Source organism: Microcebus murinus, chromosome 18, assembly GCF_040939455.1.
Source record: "Microcebus murinus isolate Inina chromosome 18, M.murinus_Inina_mat1.0, whole genome shotgun sequence".
NCBI lineage: Eukaryota > Metazoa > Chordata > Mammalia > Primates > Cheirogaleidae > Microcebus > Microcebus murinus.
In genome coordinates, this window is record NC_134121.1 from 38797468 (window position 1) to 38817443 (window position 19976).

General features: G+C 40.4%; 1 protein-coding gene and 1 pseudogene across 2 annotated transcripts in view; one reads left to right on the forward strand and one right to left on the reverse strand.

Moving 5' to 3' along the window:
- Window positions 1-2144: 2144 nt before the first annotated feature.
- Window positions 2145-19976, reverse strand: part of KAT7 (lysine acetyltransferase 7) — a 32819-nt gene continuing 14987 nt past the window's right edge. For both annotated transcript variants that reach the window (XM_012789717.2, XM_012789716.2), the window contains 9 exons: window positions 18396-18494; window positions 15500-15610; window positions 13189-13380; window positions 9456-9545; window positions 9113-9253; window positions 7943-8036; window positions 5152-5298; window positions 4432-4538; window positions 2145-3815 (listed from right to left, as the gene is read on the reverse strand). In XM_012789717.2, coding sequence (XP_012645171.1) covers window positions 3714-3815; window positions 4432-4538; window positions 5152-5298; window positions 7943-8036; window positions 9113-9253; window positions 9456-9545; window positions 13189-13380; window positions 15500-15610; window positions 18396-18494 — 1083 coding nt within the window. In that variant the 3' untranslated portion in view covers window positions 2145-3713. The remainder of the gene's footprint in view (window positions 3816-4431; window positions 4539-5151; window positions 5299-7942; window positions 8037-9112; window positions 9254-9455; window positions 9546-13188; window positions 13381-15499; window positions 15611-18395; window positions 18495-19976) is intronic.
- LOC109729471 (large ribosomal subunit protein eL8-like) lies at window positions 10105-11235 on the forward strand (annotated as a pseudogene).

The following is a 19976-nucleotide window of genomic DNA, read 5'->3' on the forward strand; positions in this document are numbered from 1 at the left end:
CAAAAACATCATCTTGTCATATAATGCATATGCCATTGTTAAAAATTACTTAATACGGGCCGGGCGCGGTGGCTCACGTCTGTAATCCTAGCTCTCTGGGAGGCCGAGGCGGGCAGATTGCTCGAGGTCAGGAGTTTGAAACCAGCCTGAGCAAGAGTGAGACCCCGTCTTTACTATAAATAGAAAGAAATTAATTGGCCAACTAATATATATAGAAAAAATGAGCCGGGCATGGTGGCGCATGCCTGTAGTCCCAGCTACTCAGGAGGCTGAGGCAGCAGGATTGCTTGAGCCCAGGAGTTTGAGGTTGCTGTGAGCTAGGCTGACACCATGGCAGTCACTCTAGCCTGGGCGACAAAGCGAGACGCTGTCTCAAAAAAAAAAAAAAATTACTTAATATGATTTCCTATTTCCCTGTAAGAAACGGGAAAACATAGAGACCTCAGATGACCAGACCTTGGGGCTGGGATGTAGAATCCCAGCAGCAAGGCTTTCATTCTGTTGCCGCTAAGGCAGCAGCAAGACCACTATAAGCCTCAAATTTCTCACCTGGAAGACAGCTGTAATACCCACCTTAACAGTGTTGTGGTGAGGACTTAAGACAACCACAGAAGGGACAGTGCTTTTTAGACAGTTTATTCCTAAATCAGAAGTGATGCCTAAATGAGGCACATCTTTTGCTTCCTAGTTCAGCTTTCTGGTCCCAACTTGCTGCTTCTAAGGTCAACTAAAATTAATTGGCTGGAAGTTTTCACCAGTTTCACTATTATCCTTGCAATGGAAACTTGAAACACAGGTGCCTGTAACAAGGAAATACAACTAGAAGGGAGAGGATGATTAATCATTAAGAAATCAGAAAAGGTTGAGAAGGCAAACAGTGGTGGTGGAGGTTCTGTACGTGGACAGACCAGAATGAGATTTCTGGCTTCATTATTTACAGTGTCACCTTGGGCCCCCAGTTTCCTTTGGCAAACCAGTGTAAACATCTACTGCACAGGGCTAATATGAGGGTCAAACAAGTCAGTATGAGGGCACTGAGCAGGTTGCAGGAGTTAGATCCAAGAGTAACTCCAGACTTCCGCTCTTCTCGTGAAGGAGCCTAAGCAGCTGAAGTCTCTTTTATGCAGGTAAAGAAAGTCAAAGGGGACAATCTCGCTCAAAGTTGCCAAGGGAAGTGAACAGTTCCCCTACTTGAAAAGGCTTAAACCAGATAAATCTTCCTTTTATTTTGAGGAAAGTGAGGTGGCCATCAGTGGAGGCTTGAGAACAGGACTGTGCACCTTTACCTCTCAGATTCCATCTGTGGTCCATATCACTTACTTCAACTTTTTCAAAATGTGAGGGACAGCAGATTTCCCTTTGATTCAAATATTCAGAAAAGGTAGATTTGGGCACACATCATTCTAAGACAAGGCAAATATGAGAAGGGTCTTTTTATAATCTTAAGCTTCTCTCCATCTCATCCCCTGCCTCAGTAAGTGACACACAAGGACTGCACCCTTGCAAAGGAGGACCCTTGGTTTGTCCATGGGAAAGGTTCCCACCACTACTGGCCACAGTGAGCAAAACCATCCCAGCACATACAATTCCCACCCTCTTCCCTTATATTGTACAAATGTAAGTGCCTAGCCTCCCTTCTCCTGCACCGGGTAAACCCTATATGAAAATGAAGCTATTTTCAGAAATAATCATTTCAGCCCGGGAGAGTCAATGATTAGAGGCAACACTGCTTAATATTGCTGCATGAGCTTAGAGAGGAAAACAGATATATCTGTTCCCACCTCCTGTAAATAGCAATTGTACCCCCACCTACCCTAACTTCCTACTAGTTCCTTTGCCCCTAAAATCAGAGGAAAATGAACTTAATGAAAAAATGGGCTAATACTGACTAGTCACTGCTATGCATACCTATTAGCTAGGACCAAAGTGAGGCAGATTAAACTTGTCCTGCCAACTAAACAAGTTTTGAGTAAGTACTCCCTCTATAGATAGTTTGCATCACAGGGGAAAAAATTCCACAACCACAAACCACATCCCTCGACAGTGTAATGCTAGGGAAAGCAAACCCCAAGTGCTTTTACTATTAGTAGCAGGTCATCTGCATCATTTTTGTACATAAATGAGAGCCCCAAGATGAAACACACTTGAGCAGAGAACATGCTTTATTGAGAAGTAGATATAGAAGAGCACATTCTACCACATGTGGGGGAGGTTTTAGCTTCTGTAAAAGGCCTTTACCCCTTAAGAAAACCCCCAGTGAAGTTCCTTTTGGATAAATTTCAACAGTGACACTGAAACTGGGGGGGGAGCTGCCACTGAACATGCTTAAAATTAGCTCCCCCCAACCCACAGTGAATATAAGTAGTGTACAGAGATGACAAGAGAAAGGCACAAATGACCAGAGTTGGGATTGTGGTGAGGGCTCCACATGAAGACAGCATGTTGTCGGAGACCAAGTTGGGAAGGGTGACAAGTGATACATCAAAAGCTGCCCCAAGATAGCAGGTTATAACAGGCTAGAGAGAAATTAGAGGGAACATCTCTTCCTTCACTTGAACACTAAAAATAAGAGACCAGAGAATATAAGGATGGTGGCAAATCCCAAAAAGGAAATGGAGTTCATTGAGGGGCAGAAGCACTTTAGTCCTACGGGGAGGGTGAGGCACTGCTGAGAAGAGAAGCTAACTTGGCAGGGGTGGCCATTCTGCCTTGCTGAGTCATGGGCTGAGATACAGAAGTCATTCAATCATTTTCAACGTCTCCCAGGGCGTTTGGACAAAATCAGTGCAACTTATATGGAAGTATAAGTGTACTCTATCAGACTGGACAGGGGGGAAGGCTTTTGCAGTGTAATTAACCAGGTAATGTGTAGCATGAAAGGGAGAACTGGAAATTATTTTGGCACCTATGAATGTAAAAAGGGCCAGGAATAAAGAGAGAAGAAAACATTTACTTCTGGGCACTTTCTGGTGAGGCATAAAGTATCCATTCCCTTTCACCAAGACACTGCCCACAGGTGAACACAGACCAAAATATAGAACCACCAACTCTCACAACTTCTTCTCTCCATCCCATTCAGGTGGATTATGTGCTGTTACCAACACTAATCCCTGGGCAACTTATTCAAAAGTATTTAGCTCTGGTCAGCCTGATACTGATCAAAAACAGGTCTTCCAATAAAAATGGAGGGAAGAATTTAAAGCAAGATGAAATCACCCCCCTTTCCCAGTACACACATGCTCATAGGTGCTACCTCTTCCCTGCCCCTCCACAGAACACACATGTAAGGAGGAATTGGAAAAGTCCTGAAGGTGGCAGCCATATCTGGAGGTCTGGCGACCGGGTGGCAAGAAGCACTAGTACCAAGTTTAGAGGACACAACACAACCTCATGGGGCGAAAGAACATGAGGAGAGAACCAGTGACTGGACAGGTACAGTACCATAACAGAACTCCTTGGGTCAGTGCTGAGAGATCTGCACTCAAGTCTAACGCAGATCCCATCCAGGCAACCTCACTGAGGCCGAAACAACAGTTCCTCAGAACCAGCGTCTGCAGTGTACACGAAGGTCAGAGCCAGGACAGTCCTGAGGGGGATGGCCTTCCCAAAGGATACTGTACTTGCCAATCACAAGAGCAACAGAAATGACAGACAGATCCCTAGGGTACGGATTCCTACTGCTGGGGTTCGCTGGCTCAGAATGACAGGTCACTTTAAGTGCCCTTGGGAGGGGTCCATTTTAAGCAGCTTGGATCCATAGTTTTATTGGAGTTGGACCTTTTGGCCTCTTTGGCTATCCACTCATCAATCAGGTCCTGGGGGAGAACAATGAGAAAAATTATTATACGCATTCAACTAAAATGCCTTTACATACATTCCAAAATGACAATTAGCCACGCAGGACTTATCGAAGATTTAACAATATATTAAGGTATAAAAATAGTATCTTTTGACTTACAAACTACCACCTAATCTATTTCTTCCTACTTTGATCTCAGAACTGAAAATCATTCTTCACCAACCTTTATTATATGTATGAGTCAATTAAAAAAATTAGAAGTGAGCATGAGTTAAGGTGGTACCTGTTAAAGGAATTTCAAACCACTTCCACAAGCCCTGGAGTTTGTGAAGATCCCCCCCTACTGATGGACAATTTCCTCCAATCTAAGAAATTCATCAAATGATAGAAATGCTATGCAACACAAAGCTGCTTAACTGGAGCTGCTTAACTTGTGTCACCCAAATTGAGACAAAAGCTTCTGATAAGGATAAGGTAACACAGGCATCATTGGAAATGAGACCCAGTGACATGGTACATGTAGCCAAACTCCTGAGAAGGAAGGTTACCTTTTGAGTGTTAAGGCCCCCACTTCGCTCTACTAAGCCTTAAAGGACATCCAGCAATGAGCAAGCAACTGATAAAAACCTTACCTGTCTCTTTAAAACTAGGTGTTTTCCCTTCCAATACTTGAGCATCTGAAGGGCTTGCAGAGTACTGACAATGTCCACGGGATTCACAGCCGTCTCCTGGCTGATTTCTGAAACAGAAGAGCTACTGAGAGAACCCGCCAAAATGCAGGTTTTCATTCCCCCAACTAAAGCCTTTCCCTTAGAGGAAATTCGAATGGACTCCAAATGGTTGGAATCTTCTGTACTCAACCCAACCTGTTCAGAAAAAGTTTACAAAGCAATCATTTGACCAGCCCATATAAATACAGAAAAGGGATATTATAGCAAGAAGCTACTCTTGGCCCCTTAGAAATCAGGGCCAAATGTAGACAAAACTAAATCCTTCTACCTTGCATAAATAGGCATGAATGTCTTTCTTAGAAGCTCCTGCATGTGCCAAAAGACTTAAAGAAGTTTTTCCTTACCTTTTGTAAGAATTAAAGTGTTAGCAACTCCAGACTTGAGAAAACAATTCATAAGCACTCCCAGAGGCCAAATACTCTGGAATCCTGGGCATATTTAGTGAGAGTCTGTGCAGTGGTCCACATGCAGTGGGCTTTCTGCTCTCATATTAAGATGAAATACAGAATGGGCTACCCTTTACAGGTTAGAAAGCATCAACAGAGGTCAAGTGGCAAAGTTAGAATACACACTGGTGTTAACAACTTGGGTAAAAACCATTTCAAAAAGTCAAAAACCAACCTTTGATAGAAATCTCTTTGCCTTGGAAATTATGAAGGTAACGGAGAAGCACTTCTTTCCAGTAACTACGATAGCTTATGAGCCCCAGATCTGAAAGTGGACGTTCTGGGGAGCCAACTTTTTCTTCTACTTTGGAAAGCAAATAACCTGCCAGGGAACAATACACAGAATTTTTCTAGCAACACTGTATAGCATGCCCAATAGCAAAGAACAGTGTGCCAACAAGGAAGAAAGTTTAAATAGTACAGTCCTCTCCACAGTATCAATTAGGGTTTAGAATGGAATGCTATGTGGCTGTTCAGTATAGTACGCTGCCTTTATATAAACCAAATGGGAAGTATTTGTATTTACTTATGCAACAGTTCCCCCTTGTCCCCGGGGGATACATTCTAAGTCCTCCAGTGGAGGCCTGAAACTGCAGATAGTACCAAATCCTGTACATACTATATTTTTTCTTATATAAACATACCTAAGGATAAAGTTTAATGTATAAATTAGGCACAGTAAAAGATTAACAACAATAAAACAGAACAATTATAACAACATATTATAACAACAGTTATGTGAATGTGATCTCTCAAATATTTTACTATGCTCACCTATTTTCAGACCATGGTAGATAGTAACTAAAACTCAAAAGTGAATGGCAGATGAGGGGGGACTACTGTAATAGGCACTAAAGACACTCTCGGAGGCTTCACTAGAAACTTTCATGACAATGGTTCTCTGTGCACGTGTGTTGAAAACAGGAGAGATGGGAAACAGAAATGTGAAGCCATTACGTTACATGGTTTTTTATGTTTCAAATCTTTGAACTTTAAGAACAGATTATCTCAGTACCACCTATGAGGTAGTGGGGGGTGTAAAAAACCCAAATGATGAAGCATCTAGTTTTAACATCTAAACATCTAACATCCTATTTATAAAAAATATACAAAACAACACTATGCGGGTACAATCAGCAAAATTCATAATCTGAGAAACTTTACTGTCAGTTACAATTGGAACTCCTTGCTCTATTCTATTCCTGGTTTATCACTGCTGCCCTTGTCTAAAAACAAAAAACAAATAACAACCACCCCCAAACAAACCCAAAGAACAAAATCATAAAACCAGGGAAATTTGAATACTATGATTTATAATATTAAAGATTTTTGGCTCTTTGTTTTGTTTTAAAGGTATACTAGGCCTTATTTTTTGAGACAGAGTCTCACTTTGTTGCCCAGGCTAGAGTGAGTGCTGTGGCATCAGCCTAGCTCACAGCAACCTCAAACTCCTGGGCTCAAGCGATCCTACTCTACTGCCTCAGCCTCCTGAGTAGCTGGGACTACAGGCATGCGCCACCATACCCAGCTAATTTTTTTCTATATATATTAGTTGGTCAATTAATTTCTTTCTATTTTTAGTAGAGACGGGGGTCTCGATCTTGCTCATGCTGGTTTTGAACTCCTGACCTTGAGCAATCCGCCTGCCTCGGCCTCCCAGAGAGCTAGGATTATAGGCGTGAGCCACCCCGCCCAGCCAGGCCTTATTTTTTAGAGATACCAAAATAATGGAGGGTGGGAATATAGGAAAAACAAGATTGGCCAAAAAATAATTACTGAAGCTGGGTGATGGGTCCAGGGGGTTTTATTATACTCTTATTTTACCATTGTATATGTTTGCAAATTTCCATAAACTCAGGTTTATAAAAAAAGGTATTACTATTTAGTGATATACAGTCCCCCCTTAAAAGTAGATCATGTCACTTCATGACTTATTTCTTCCCAGGTGACTTAATGAAAGATGGCTTGTAAGCCAAATTCAAAAATTTCTAACTTTGACTAAAATATGTCCTGTCCTATGACAGCAGATGTGAATAAGATACAGTAGAGTCTCATTATTCACAGCAGTGTGTTCTATAGTCACCAAGACCACTGAATTAGCGAACACTGAACCATTGCTCCTGAGGGAAATAGAGTTAGGTTCCTGCAAGCCTCTAGTCACATATTCATCAATAATCAACATATAACCTTATTTTACATGTTTCTGTTTAATAACACCTTATTGAATATATTTTTGATATATGATTAATATTGAACTCACAGGCAACAGCACTATTAACTCCTCCCTGAAGAAAGCTATCTAAACCACTGTAAGGTACACCAGTGTTCCTGTACTTAGAACACTAGACAGCACGTCACCACTGTGCTCAGGTGCCATTCAAAATCATCAAAGGAAAGCACAAAAATGTAAAAAGCATGGCACTAACAGATTGAAAACGAAACTTGTTTACAGTATATGAGAGCTGCTAAAACTTCAAAGGCAGCTGGGAATGCTCTGCACGTATCTGCAAATGACCACAAAAATGCCAAGTTTGATTTTGGGGTTACAAATAAATTTTAGTGAGTAGGCAAATTCGTAGACACAGAATCCACAATTAATGAGGACAGAGTATATTACTTAAAGGGTCTATTGGGTATATGGATTTACCTCTAGACAAGTCCCTATAAAAGTGAAATCCCTAACCTCAAGGAACAGATTTTAAGCCTTATGCATGTATGTGCTCTGTTTAAACCTTTGTATCTCCTACCAATTAAGTACCACCTCAGGGTCCTGTATTGATTGAGTGCTCAGTGCGTATTAGGCAGTATTATTATGTTCAGATTTTCCCTGCTTGTTTATTCATGTACTAAATAATCAGTGTACTTCCACCAAATGCCAAGAATTGTAGAGACCATAAGACAAAAAGACAACAATATTCACATGGTCCCCTGCCTTGTGCAGCTAATGACTTAGCAGTGTCACTTACTGAAATCAATGAGCATCTTGCCATAGCCCTGTCTCATATACTGAGGCATGGTAAGGATACAGGATACATTGTAGTTGAGGAATGAATTCTTTTCCTAAAATCAAGAGCAGACATTTGCAGGTTAGGAGGGTTTGCAACCAAAGCTTTCAGCACTCCCACAGATACAAAATAAGGCTGCTTGCAAAATATCCTGCTAACCAGTCCTGGGGAGTGGCTGTTAGGCTCACAGCTGATAAATCCACACCCTTTATGATGACTAAAGCCATTAATCTCAGGGTTTCCCTAGCTGAGACCTCCAGCTGCAGGGGCGCCACCTCTGGATACTTTACAGCCACAGAGTAAAGCAAGAAGGTTAAGACTGCTGAGTCAGTCTAGAGCAGCCCACTTTAAAAGCAATTTTTCAAAAGCAAGCTGCCTACTGGAAGAGAAGGGAAGGAAACAAAACATTTAAGTCCTCATTCTGGAAGGAGATTAAAAACAACCAAATCACATACTATATGATTCCATTTATAGGAAATGTCCAGAATAGACAAATGTATAGAGACAGAAGGGCTGAGTGGTTGAGTGTAAACGGGGAGTGATTACTGATGTGTATGGGGTTTCTTTTCAGGATAATGACGATTGTGGTGCTTGCACAGCTCTGTGAATATATTAAAAACCACTGAATTGTACACGTTAAGTGGGTGGCTTGTATAGTATTTGAATAATATTTCAATGAAGTTATTATACTAAAAATTCATAATCAAAATTTGGCCTTGGGTCTTTAAAAGACACAGTGACATTATCACTGAAGGGATTGTGCTAAAAGGAGCCTGACTCTCTAGCCAAAAGGAATACATTCTTGATTTTAAGCTAATAACACAGAAGCAAGCAAAGCTAGGAGAGTTACCTAGACTACAAGATGTGGGCTCGTGGGTTACTAGGGAGAGCCCTGGCCAGTACTTAATAGGCAGCTCTAGCACATGAGTCCAGAAATGAATAAACCAGAAGCTTTTAATAAAGAATTGTACATTTTCATTAAACAATCTTTGAGTTTGCCTTTTTTAAAAGGGAAAGGTTGGCATCACTGCCCACAGTACTGCCTCTTCCTGTCAGTGATCTGAGCCCCACATGCCAACATTGATCATCCAGCTCTGGCCATTAGCCTCTGAATCTCCAGATCCTGCTGACCTTGGAAAAATATCCAATCAGATGACAGCCAGTGTTGTCCGCTTCTGTCATAACATAGAACAGGAAGGGTTCCACATCATAATATAATGTCTTGTGGTCCAGAAAAAGCTTGGCCAATAGGCATAGGTTTTGGCAATAGATCTGGAAGCAGAGAAACAGTTCAAACTTATCAGATAAAGGCCTAAAATTAATGATTATACCATTATTGTTAATGAAACAGATTGTATATTTTGGCAATAGAAGAATTCTACCTCTTTTACAAGGTGTGATGGAAAAAAACCACACTCCTCCTGAAACCTGTAAATATATCTTACCACCCCTTTCTTAAGTCACCACTTTTTACCTTGTTTTTCTTGCCATCCACTTCAAACACAGAGATGGAGCCTTTGCGATATATCTCATCACCAGGTGGGTGTTTCCACACACACTTGGCCTGCAAGAGAATGAAATTTTCATCAGAGAATCAAAGCCTCCCAACAAGACTGCTCTTCAAAGGGAAAAGGAATTACAGATCAAATTTGGTTAACTGAGCTGCACAACAGTTGGACGCACTTGAGAACATACAGCACAACAGAGATTTTTCAGTAAAACAAATACAGGTTTCCAAAGTGACTGCAATATATTTAGGGCATTTTTATAGCAGTTCAGCACAAGTTTTCTACACTCCATCCATTCTGGCATTGTTTTAGCCCAGAAGATTAAAATCATCCGCTAAGACAGATAAAATGCCTCATGCCAACAGGAAATTCTTAAGCAGCTTATTTCCAGCAGCTTAGAGTTGCTAAGTACTTTACCTTTATCACCTTTATCAGTAACTTCTCATTACCACCTAACCATTATGGTCTTCTTTTGTTCAGATTAGAAAGTCTGACCCACAATGATAAAAATTATGCACTACTCCTCCCCCCTCCCCCACCCCATAAATGTGATCTGTGTTATATAATGAATAAAAGAAAGTCTTTCTGTGGCTTTAAAAAAAAAGTCATGGCAGCATGGCTGAGCAGGAAGCTGGGAGCACTTGGCCACAAGGTGGCACAAGGAACTCCCCTCTTGCCTCACCCTCAATTGCTAATTGTTTTAATGCAGTCAGCCAATCATTGCTATAAATGTGTGAATTATTAAAAGGTTTCATGTAAATATATTTTAAAGGTATATATATATATACACAGCACTTCCTATTAAGTAATTTTATTGTGACTCTTTTCTGTCAACTCAAGAACTGTGTTCTAATTTTGTCATGTGTAAATCCAAATAATTATTAACTGGAATTGCTCCAAGAAAGCTCCACCTAGCTCTCCTCTCCAGCCACCTAAGACGCCAAAAAGGACCGAAAGCCAAGGGGAAGAAGGTGTTCGTTCCCAGCACCTGCCTTTGTAAAGGAGCAGGAGGCCAAGAAGGTGGTGAATCCCATTTGAGAAAAGGCCTAAGAACTCTGGCATTAGATGAGACATCCAGCCCAAAAGGGACTTCACCCGCTTTGCCAAATGGCCCTGCTACATCCGGTTGTAGCAGCAAAGAGCTATTCTCTATAAGCAGCTGAAAGTGCCTCCTGTGATTAAGCAGTTTACCCAGGCCTTGGACTGCCAAACAGCTTCTCAACTTCTTATGCTGGCCCACAAGTACAGACCACAGACAAAGTAAGAGAAGAAGCAATGCTGTTGGCCCAGGCTGGGAAGAAAGCTATAGGCAAAATGGATGTCCCCACTGAGATCACCTGTCCAAGTGAGCAGGGGATAACACTGGCACCACCTTGGTGGAGAACAAGAGGGTTCAGCTGGTGGCGATCACACATGATTTGGATCCTATCAGGATGAATGTCTTCCTGCCTGTCCCGTGTTGGAAGATGGGGGGTCCCTTACTGCATTATCAAGGGGAACAAAAGACTGGGGCGTCTACTCCACAGGAAGACATGCACAACTGTCACTTTCACACAGGTTCAATCAGAAGACAAAGGAGCTCTGGTAGAAACTACCAGGACCAATTACAATAAGAGATATGATGAAATCTGCTACCACTGGGGAAGCAATGTTCTGGGTCTGAAATCTGTGGCTCACATTATCAAGCTGGAAAAGGCAAAGGCTAAAAGAACTTGCCACTTAACTGGGTTAAATGTACACTGCTGAATTTTCTATACATAAAAATACATAAAATACATTTCTATACATAAAATTTCTAGACATACATTTCTATACATAAAAATTCTCCTTAAAAAAAAAAAAAAGCAAGCTCCACCCATAGTTTGTTCCTATCTCTAGCCCTGTACTCATGCTGTCTCTTTCCAACAATAACCAAACTAATGCAACAATTATTTGTTTAGAAATAGAAGCCAAGCCAAAGAAAGATCATTTCAGCAATTACACCTGAAGCAATGAGAATCAGAACAGGCATACATTAAAACACGTTTGCAGTTCCTGAAATCTGATTTTTATATCATGTAATACAGGAGGTCCTCAAATATTCAGAATGTTTATTTGATCCTCAGATTTATCTAGATCCTTTGTTTTCTCCCTCTACTAGTATTTCTTGCCCTTTTGGCTCTTCCATAGGTGTCACTAAATAACCAGAAACAAAAAGGAAGGCATAAATGGTAAGTAGTTCCTATCAATACAAATACCAGTTTTACTTTCACATAGCAAAATCTTATTTTAGTTTATCTCCATGGACTACCATGTGTGTCAAGTATCCAGTCCCTCTGACATCATTATTCCTCGTGCCCTGGTGTCTCCACCAGTCCTCGCCCACCACTTGCCATTATTCCATCCCTATTTAAGTCAGGTGTGTTGGAGTCTAGAGGGATTAAGTCAAAGTAGTTCTGGCCCACAAAGCTTTAGATAATGTACTTCAGAGTTGGGAACATATAAAAAGAGTACCACCAAACTGGGGAAAAGAATATGACAGAAATCACAGGATACCTGGGTTGACAGTGGAAATCCTGGGAAATAAAAATGAAAATGAAGAAGAGACACTCTAAAAGGCCTTAGAGCCAAAATTATGTTCTGACTATAGAAATGACATAGTCTGAAAAGCTAATCTCATCTTTCTCCATTCCCCTATTCCCCATCCTTGCTCCATGGCAGAAACTCCCTTTAAGACAAGACTTTTTATTCCACAACACAAGGGAAAGAAAATGGCTTAAAGCTGCAAAAAATCTAGTAAACATCTGTCACCAATTAAAATCATATTCAAGTCTATATTCTTATTTTAACAGAAAAAAGAATGTTTAGAAAGCAGAAGGCACTAAACGACTTGAGGGTAAGGCACTAAAGGACCCATTCTATTACATTCACAATCTGTCATAGGCTGATCTTTCTTAACCAAGTATTCATTCAACACTCACTGGGCATCTACTGTCCATGCCAGTAGCTAGGGACACACAAAGGGGAGCCACGCTGTCCCTGCCCTATCTAATGAAGTCGATGTATTTTCATCTAGTTTGGGACACACAAAAACTGTGGACAGAGGTAATTCATATTCTAAGAAAGAGAAAAGAGTAGGGGCCTGAGCATGGTGGTACATGCCTGTAGTCCTAGCTGCTTGAGAGGCTGAGGCAAGAGGATTGCTTGAGCCCAAGAGTGTGAGGTTGAAGTGAGCTGTGACGATGCTACTGTACTCTAGCTGGGGTGACTGTCTCAAAAAAAAAAAAAAGACAGGGAAATGCATATCAAGATCTTTTTAAAGGCCTTCAGCTGCTTTGGGTGCCACCCAGCAACACCATGCCATAGGCCAGGCATCCTCAAACTACGGCCCGCGGGCCACATGCGGGCCGCCTACCATATTTATCCGGCCCTCCAGGTGTTTCTGCTGCCACTGCCTGTCCTGCTTAGCAGCCAACTCATCCTGGGCCCACAGTGTACACTCTCCAATGCTTTGAGGGACAGTGAACTGGCCCTGTTTAAAAAATTTGAGGACCCCTGCCACAGGCTGTATACTCCGTCTCTGAAATGCGGCCATTTCCTATACCTTCATCCCAGTGCTGTGGACCACTCAGAGTTACCTGAATAGATGTCATCTCCAGGGCAAAATCTAGAAATCTTATCACCATCATGGTCAAGGCACAGAAACCCAAGACAACTTACCATGTGTCGGCGGAGTATCGTTTGGCTCTTCATATATTTTAGACAGAATTCACACATGTAGAGACGTCCCAGCCGTGCATATTCTTCAGGATAGGGAGAATGGTACCAAGTATCAAGCTCATAGCGACCAAAAGCAATTGTTTTAATCATGTTGCTCCCCTCTGTGATTTGGCCTTGCAATCTTAACTTCTCCTATTGCCAAGAAGAAATCAAAAGTCAAAGGAGGATTAGAAGTTAACAAACATGTTTGTTTTTAAAAGCCCGTAGTAAGCTTGTGTACATGCTACCATGCTAGGTTATAAAAAAATCAGAGGATTTGGCTTCTACCCATGAGAACTTACATTACTAAAGAGAGCTATAGGGGCACCAAAAACTCAAGCGGATTTCTATAAGCAGGCTTACAACCAAGCAGAATTCTAGAAAACTTACTCTGCTCCCTACCACATTCTGGCCCTCATCAGAACGAGTCCCTGATAATACTTTAGCCTCAACCAAAGTGAATTATAAAGGTAACCCACCATAGATACAAACTCCTTACTCCTTAGAAAATATTATAAAACTAAACAGAAAAGGTGATTTAGAATGTGCCTTACTTATCTGCAGGAGCTTTTATAAAGCTATGTCAATCTCTGTGACATATATTCACAATGACCACTTGGAAAAATAAATACTGGACCCTCTAAAAAACATTTTTGAAATGTGGATGATGATTTAATTCTGGAATCTTAACTCTTGAAAGTAGTTATTTTTGGATATCCATCTCCATTCAGTGGCTCTGAGACAGCTGCAGAAGTGATTTGTAAGCATAACCAGGTGGGAAAATGTGAACGGCTAGCCTGGGAAATGCTCTATTCCAGAACGGGACAGAGAAAACCAGGAGCAGCAAGAACCTGTTGGAGCCAAGGGCAGCTACCAAACCCTGCCTCCTAAAAGTTTTCAAGAAGTCTAGTAGTTGATATAATTTTTTTAAAAGGAGCAGGGAGAGACAATGGAGGTAAGAGTCACTTTACAAACTGAGTTTCCCTGAACACAGTTAATCTCTTAAATCAGAGGTAAACTCAATCACTGGAACTTTCTACAAGGAAAGTTGTTAAAAAATTCTGCCTAGGCCGGGCACGGTGGCTCATGCCTGTAATCCTAGCACTCTGGGAGGCCGAGGCGGGCGGATTGCTCGAGGTCAGGAGTTCGAAACCAGCCTGAGCAAGAGTGAGACCCTCTCTCTACTATAAATAGAAAGAAATTAACTGACCAACTAATATATATATATATAAAAATAGCCAGGCATGGTGGCGCATGCTTGTAGTCTCAGCTACTCGAGAGGCTGAGGCAGGAGGATCACTTGAGCCCAGGAGTTTGAAGTTGCTGTTAGCTAGGCTGACGCCATGGCACTCACTCTAGCCTGGGCAACAAAGTGAGACTGTCTCAAAAAAAAACGCCTAGGGCGTCAAAACTAAGTGTCAACTACTTGTAAATAAAAATAAGGAAGAGGCCAGACAAGGTGGCTCACACCTGTAATCCTAGCACTCTGGGAGGCCAAGGCAGGAGGATTGCTTGAGCTCTGGAGTTTGAGACCAGCCTGAGCAAGAGCAAGACCCCGTCTCTACCATAAACAGAAAGAAATTAGCCCAACAACTAAAAATAGAAAAAAATTAGCCAGGCATGGTAGCACGTGCCTGTAGTCCCAGCTACCTGGGAGGCTGAGGCAGGAGGATCACTTGAGCCCAGGAGTTGAGGTTGCTGTGAGCTAGGCTGATGCCGCAGCACTCTAGCCCAGGCAACAGAGTGAGGAATCAGGAAAGAAATTCATCTTAACATATAAAACTTGGTTGTGTCAAAGATTAATTATCAAATAACAGACAACAACCAGCCTTTTCCATTACTTCCCTTCACTGTTATTTTCATTCTTTTACAGAGGAAACCCTGCAAAAGGGGAGCTGTTTCTGTTGGGATTAGGAAGACAACAGAGATGGGTCTCTCCCAGGGTAGATTCTCAGAATTGCAAATTGGCCAACTGACACAAAGGGGCACCTGCTGTTTTATCAGCCTCACTACCCCCAGCCAAACAGGTACTTCCAGAAGCTGAGGTAGAAAAAAGGGAAAAATTCTAATAAGAGGAAGAAGGGAGGAGGGGTAACTAGTTTTAACTACAAATGGAAGGGCAGTCTCCAAATAGGGACAGCTGGGGGAAGGAGAAAGCGATTCAAGCAGCAAGGTACATTTAATTCCCATCAAATTGATTGCTAATCATTTTTCTTGGCAGTTCTAAAAGCTTTTCACAAGTGGACCTCAGCCTGGAAGTTTTAATACTCACCAAATCCTCGGAAGCCCGGGCTTGTGCTCTTCGGAAAAGATCCAAGTCATACTCGCTTGTCAGGTTTTCCAAAAGAGGTTCCCGAGTGTTCCCATAAGTCTGTCTGTGTTCCTAGGAAAATAACCAGAGCATGATACCCTCTGCTTCTAAGAACTTAATCCATTTCATTTAAATTGATGCAAACCACAAGCATGAGCTGTTTATTTAGTGCCTGCATATTAGTGCTAGGGATTGAATACAAAAATACTATTTATCAGGTCAATGCCGGGAGACATCCTCCACCTACCCTCATGAATCTGGAGACGAAATGCTCCCACACCTCTGAAAAGGAAAAGGAGTTTCATTCTTCTATCTCTAAATGGGCACCCTCAAGGATCAGAAATCTCTGCCTCCATTTCTTCATGTAAAAACGTGCAAGACTATACAAATAAATAAAGTACAACAAATCCAGAGGCACCACAAATTCCTAGAATCCTGAGATCTGGAAGGAAGCTTGGTGGATACTTCCTGATCTAAAAGCAAAATAAACAAAAAACAATTCTAACTTGGAAGGAAAATGTGAAGGAAGGGAGGGGCAGGGCAACTGGATGAAGAAGTCCTTTATAAATTCTTTTACTTGAATCACTGCAACCATTATTACACTATGCGCCAAAAGCCCACTGCTCACACTTTAAAGCTCCAGCCTAGGTACACAGGAAAAAATGGCTGGACTCTTTAAAATTAAATATCAAACAAGAATAAAAGAGGGAAAGTCACGGAAAATCCAAAGCATGAAAATAATCCAGGTTTTAAATTGTTTTCAAATCTTACCATGGCAGTTACAAGCATCCTTTCCCAAGAAAGAAATTCCACAAGGGAAACTTCCCTTTTAAACCTCTGAAGCTAGCCCTTCCCACTCAGCTCTAGGCTCCACCTCCCAGCCAAAGAATAGGAGATAATAGTGGTTAGGTGGAGCGGATGGCTCACCCCAGGAAAAACATTCTAGGTTTCACACACACATTAGCACATGAAGAAACCATTCACCAGTACCTATAACCTTCTGGTTAATCTGGTTCCATCTGCTGCATATCTTTTTGAATTTTGACTCTATCATCTAAGATTCAGGTTCTAAGTATTAGTTATTTCTTCTAGTTTCACAAATGCTGAAAAAAAAGTCTAAAAAAATCCTATCTAGCATTTTTATCAGGAAGCTTGGGTCCAAATAACCTATCCCAAATTACTGAAAAGCAGACGTTTGTAAGGTTAAAAATTTCAGGTGCTTTTACTTCAGACACTCTTTCTACCTGTATGATTTGGGGCAAGTTGCCTCTCTAAGCCTCCTGTATATACCATCCATCAAATAGGGTTGTTATGAAGATTAAAAGAGAATCATAACCACAGCACCCAGCACATAATCACTCAATAAGTGGTATTATTTTATTATTACACCTCTACCCAACTTGCAGGTAAGTACACTGCATGAGATTGGGGCAAGCATACAACCTGGTACCCCACAGCCCACTACTAGAGCTCTTCCTCTGCAAACCCAACAGTCTGGTGTAGGTGTCTAGCTACAAATTCACCCCACAATCCATCTCACATTGGCCTATATCCATTTATTCATATCATTTTCAATATCATTTTGACAGTGATGACTGTCAAAAAAGTAAATACTGTCATCCTTTGGTATCCATGGGGGGTTAGTTCCAGGACTCCCACTCAGATACCAAAATCCACGGATGCTCAAATCCCTTAGATAAAATGGTGTAGTGTTTGCATATAACCTATGCACATCCTCCTGTATACTTTCAATCATCTCTAGATCACTTACAATACCTAATAAAACATAAATGCTATGTAAATAGTTGTTATACTGCATTGTTTAGGGAATAATGACAAGGAAAAAAGTCTGTACTTGTTCAGGATGCATGCAACCATCCATTTTTTCTTTCAAATATTTTCCAATCCGTGATTGGCTGAATCCACAGAAATAAAACCTATGGATACGAGGAGCTGACTGTACTTAGTTTGGCATATTTTTGGCTTAGTGAAGTCAAGCTTTGACTGTCTAAGTATTCACAAACCATATATTTAATAATCTATTCTAATGACTAAATAAGAAAGCATTACAATTCTATGAAATAATAAAAATGCACATCATAAAACGACTGAAAGAACAAACATCAAAATGTTAAATAGTGGTTTGTATCTCGGAAGGTAAATTTTTTATTGGAATTTCTCTTCTCTATATTTTTGGTATTTTCAGTAGTAAGCATGTATTAATACACTTATACCCAAAGTGCTTTATATAGTAAGTGCCTAATTATGTAAAATAAGGTAAAAAGCTAGGGTGTAACCCAAAATGCTAGCTGTGGCTATTTTATAGTAGGATTAATGTTTTCTTTTGCATATTTTTCTTCATTGTTCTATATTCTTTATAGAAGTGTCCATTACTTTTAAAGTTAGAAAAAAAAGTTAAAGTGCTATTAAAAGATCTAGTATACTGTGTGTCACCCAATTAATACCTTTTATCATGGAGGAAATTTGTTTTTCCATTAAAAGAAGTACGTGACTACTAAACTTGAATATCTTTCCTTATAAGACATTTCCAATGTCATGATATTTGTTCTAGTAGGTAAATTAACTCTTTAAAATTATAGTGGTGTTTACAAATAACTAGAGGATCAAATTGTTAAAAATCTAAATTCTAACTGTATTTCATTTTCCCGAGACCTCCTGTTTCCACTGTCATCAGCCCAGTTCTAGGGAATTAAGTTCTTTTTAAGTGCCAGAAGAATCACTTGGTATTTATGTGTAAAAAATACCAAATGGTGAAGCTGAAAGGCAGAAACTTAGAAAGCAAAAAGAATCAAATGTGATAGCAGAAGTTTATGCTAATTATTTAATTTTTCCTCACCATATATTTCTCTTTCTGTTCTTTGCTCAGACCAGAATTTCTTTTCTTCCTGAGTTCGGCCACCTTTTCCTTATATCGCAACTGCCTCTCTGTTGGTGCCTAAAAGAAAAAGGAGAAAACTGAGAAGCTAGCTAGAAACCTCATTACCAAGTTAAGCTTCAAAATGAAAGATCCACATTAAAAAAAAAAAAAAAAAAAAGGAAGAAAGAAAAAGAAAAAAAGGAAAGTACCAAATTTTTAAAAAGAAAAAAAATGCCAGAAATGTTACAATCAACTTTGAATAATATGGCCATTTTTAAATTCCAAATTAGGTTCCTTCATCACCCAAACTATTATACTTATTGCCAGTTAAATATAGGTTCGGGAATGCAAACTTATTTTAATATTATCATAAATTAAGGATAGAAGTCTGCACCAAAGCAACAGACTAAAATAAAGATCATTTCAACTCAATAAACATTTATTGATTGCTTACTATTTTCCAATGAATGCTTACTGATCTGATCAACAGTGATACCAAAATGACTATTTAAATATAACAGAAAAACTGAGTAAGAATAGAACTTAAGATGGACAATGAAGAAAAGTACAGCTTACCACTTATGGAATACTTTTTACCTACCAAGCACTGGGCACAGGTACTTTATATACATAATTTAGCTGACTCCCCTGCCAGGTAGGCATAATTCACCCTTTTATTAACAAAGAAATAATGTTTAGGAAAGTTAGCTGGCCTGCCCAGGACAACCCAGCCGGAGAAACAGAATCTAGTACTCAAATCCAGATCTGTTTGGCTCCAAAGCCAAGCCTCTTCCTCATCACCATACTTACTCAGTTAGCCACTGATAATCTAACTGCAGTAACAGGCACCAAGATGATGAACTATGTATAATTTGTGACAAAGGCTAACATTTGAGAGCCGTACAATGGGAATACATGAGAAAGAAATTCATTAGTGGTGGGAGAGGATTTGGGAAGAATTCCTACAACAGCTGCACAAGGCCTTGAAGGATAAATGCAATCTCTTCTTGGTACAAGTATAGAGTTCCAGGCAGGAAAACAGAAAAAGTAAAGACCAAAGGCATTTAGGGAGAACAAGGAACTAAGTGCAATCAACGTGGCGTGAATGTTCAGAGAAGTGGGAGAAGGATTAGGACAGAGCCAAGGAGCCAAGATGCTTCCTGGAAATCAGGGAAGAGAGAAGCAGAAGAAAAATGATATGGTCACCAAGTGTTAAATGCTGAAGAAAAGTTATTGGCGACCTTAGAAACATGCCAACAGAGTGAAGAGGTTTGAAGGCCAAGTACAATAGGTTAAAAAAATGATGCAAAATAAGGAACTGAAACAGCAAGAGTAATCTTTCCAATAATTAGAATTATTGTTTACTATCATTACTATTATTATATAGATAGCATGTTTATTAATGAGGGAGAAGTATTCATCTTATGAAAATTTAATATTTGGAAAACAAACATAATTCTGAGTTTTTGAGACCAGTTATTTAGACACACTATAGGAATAAGAGGCTTGGATACTCCGAAACACAATAGGGGCAAAGAAGATCCAAGTCATGGATCTCAA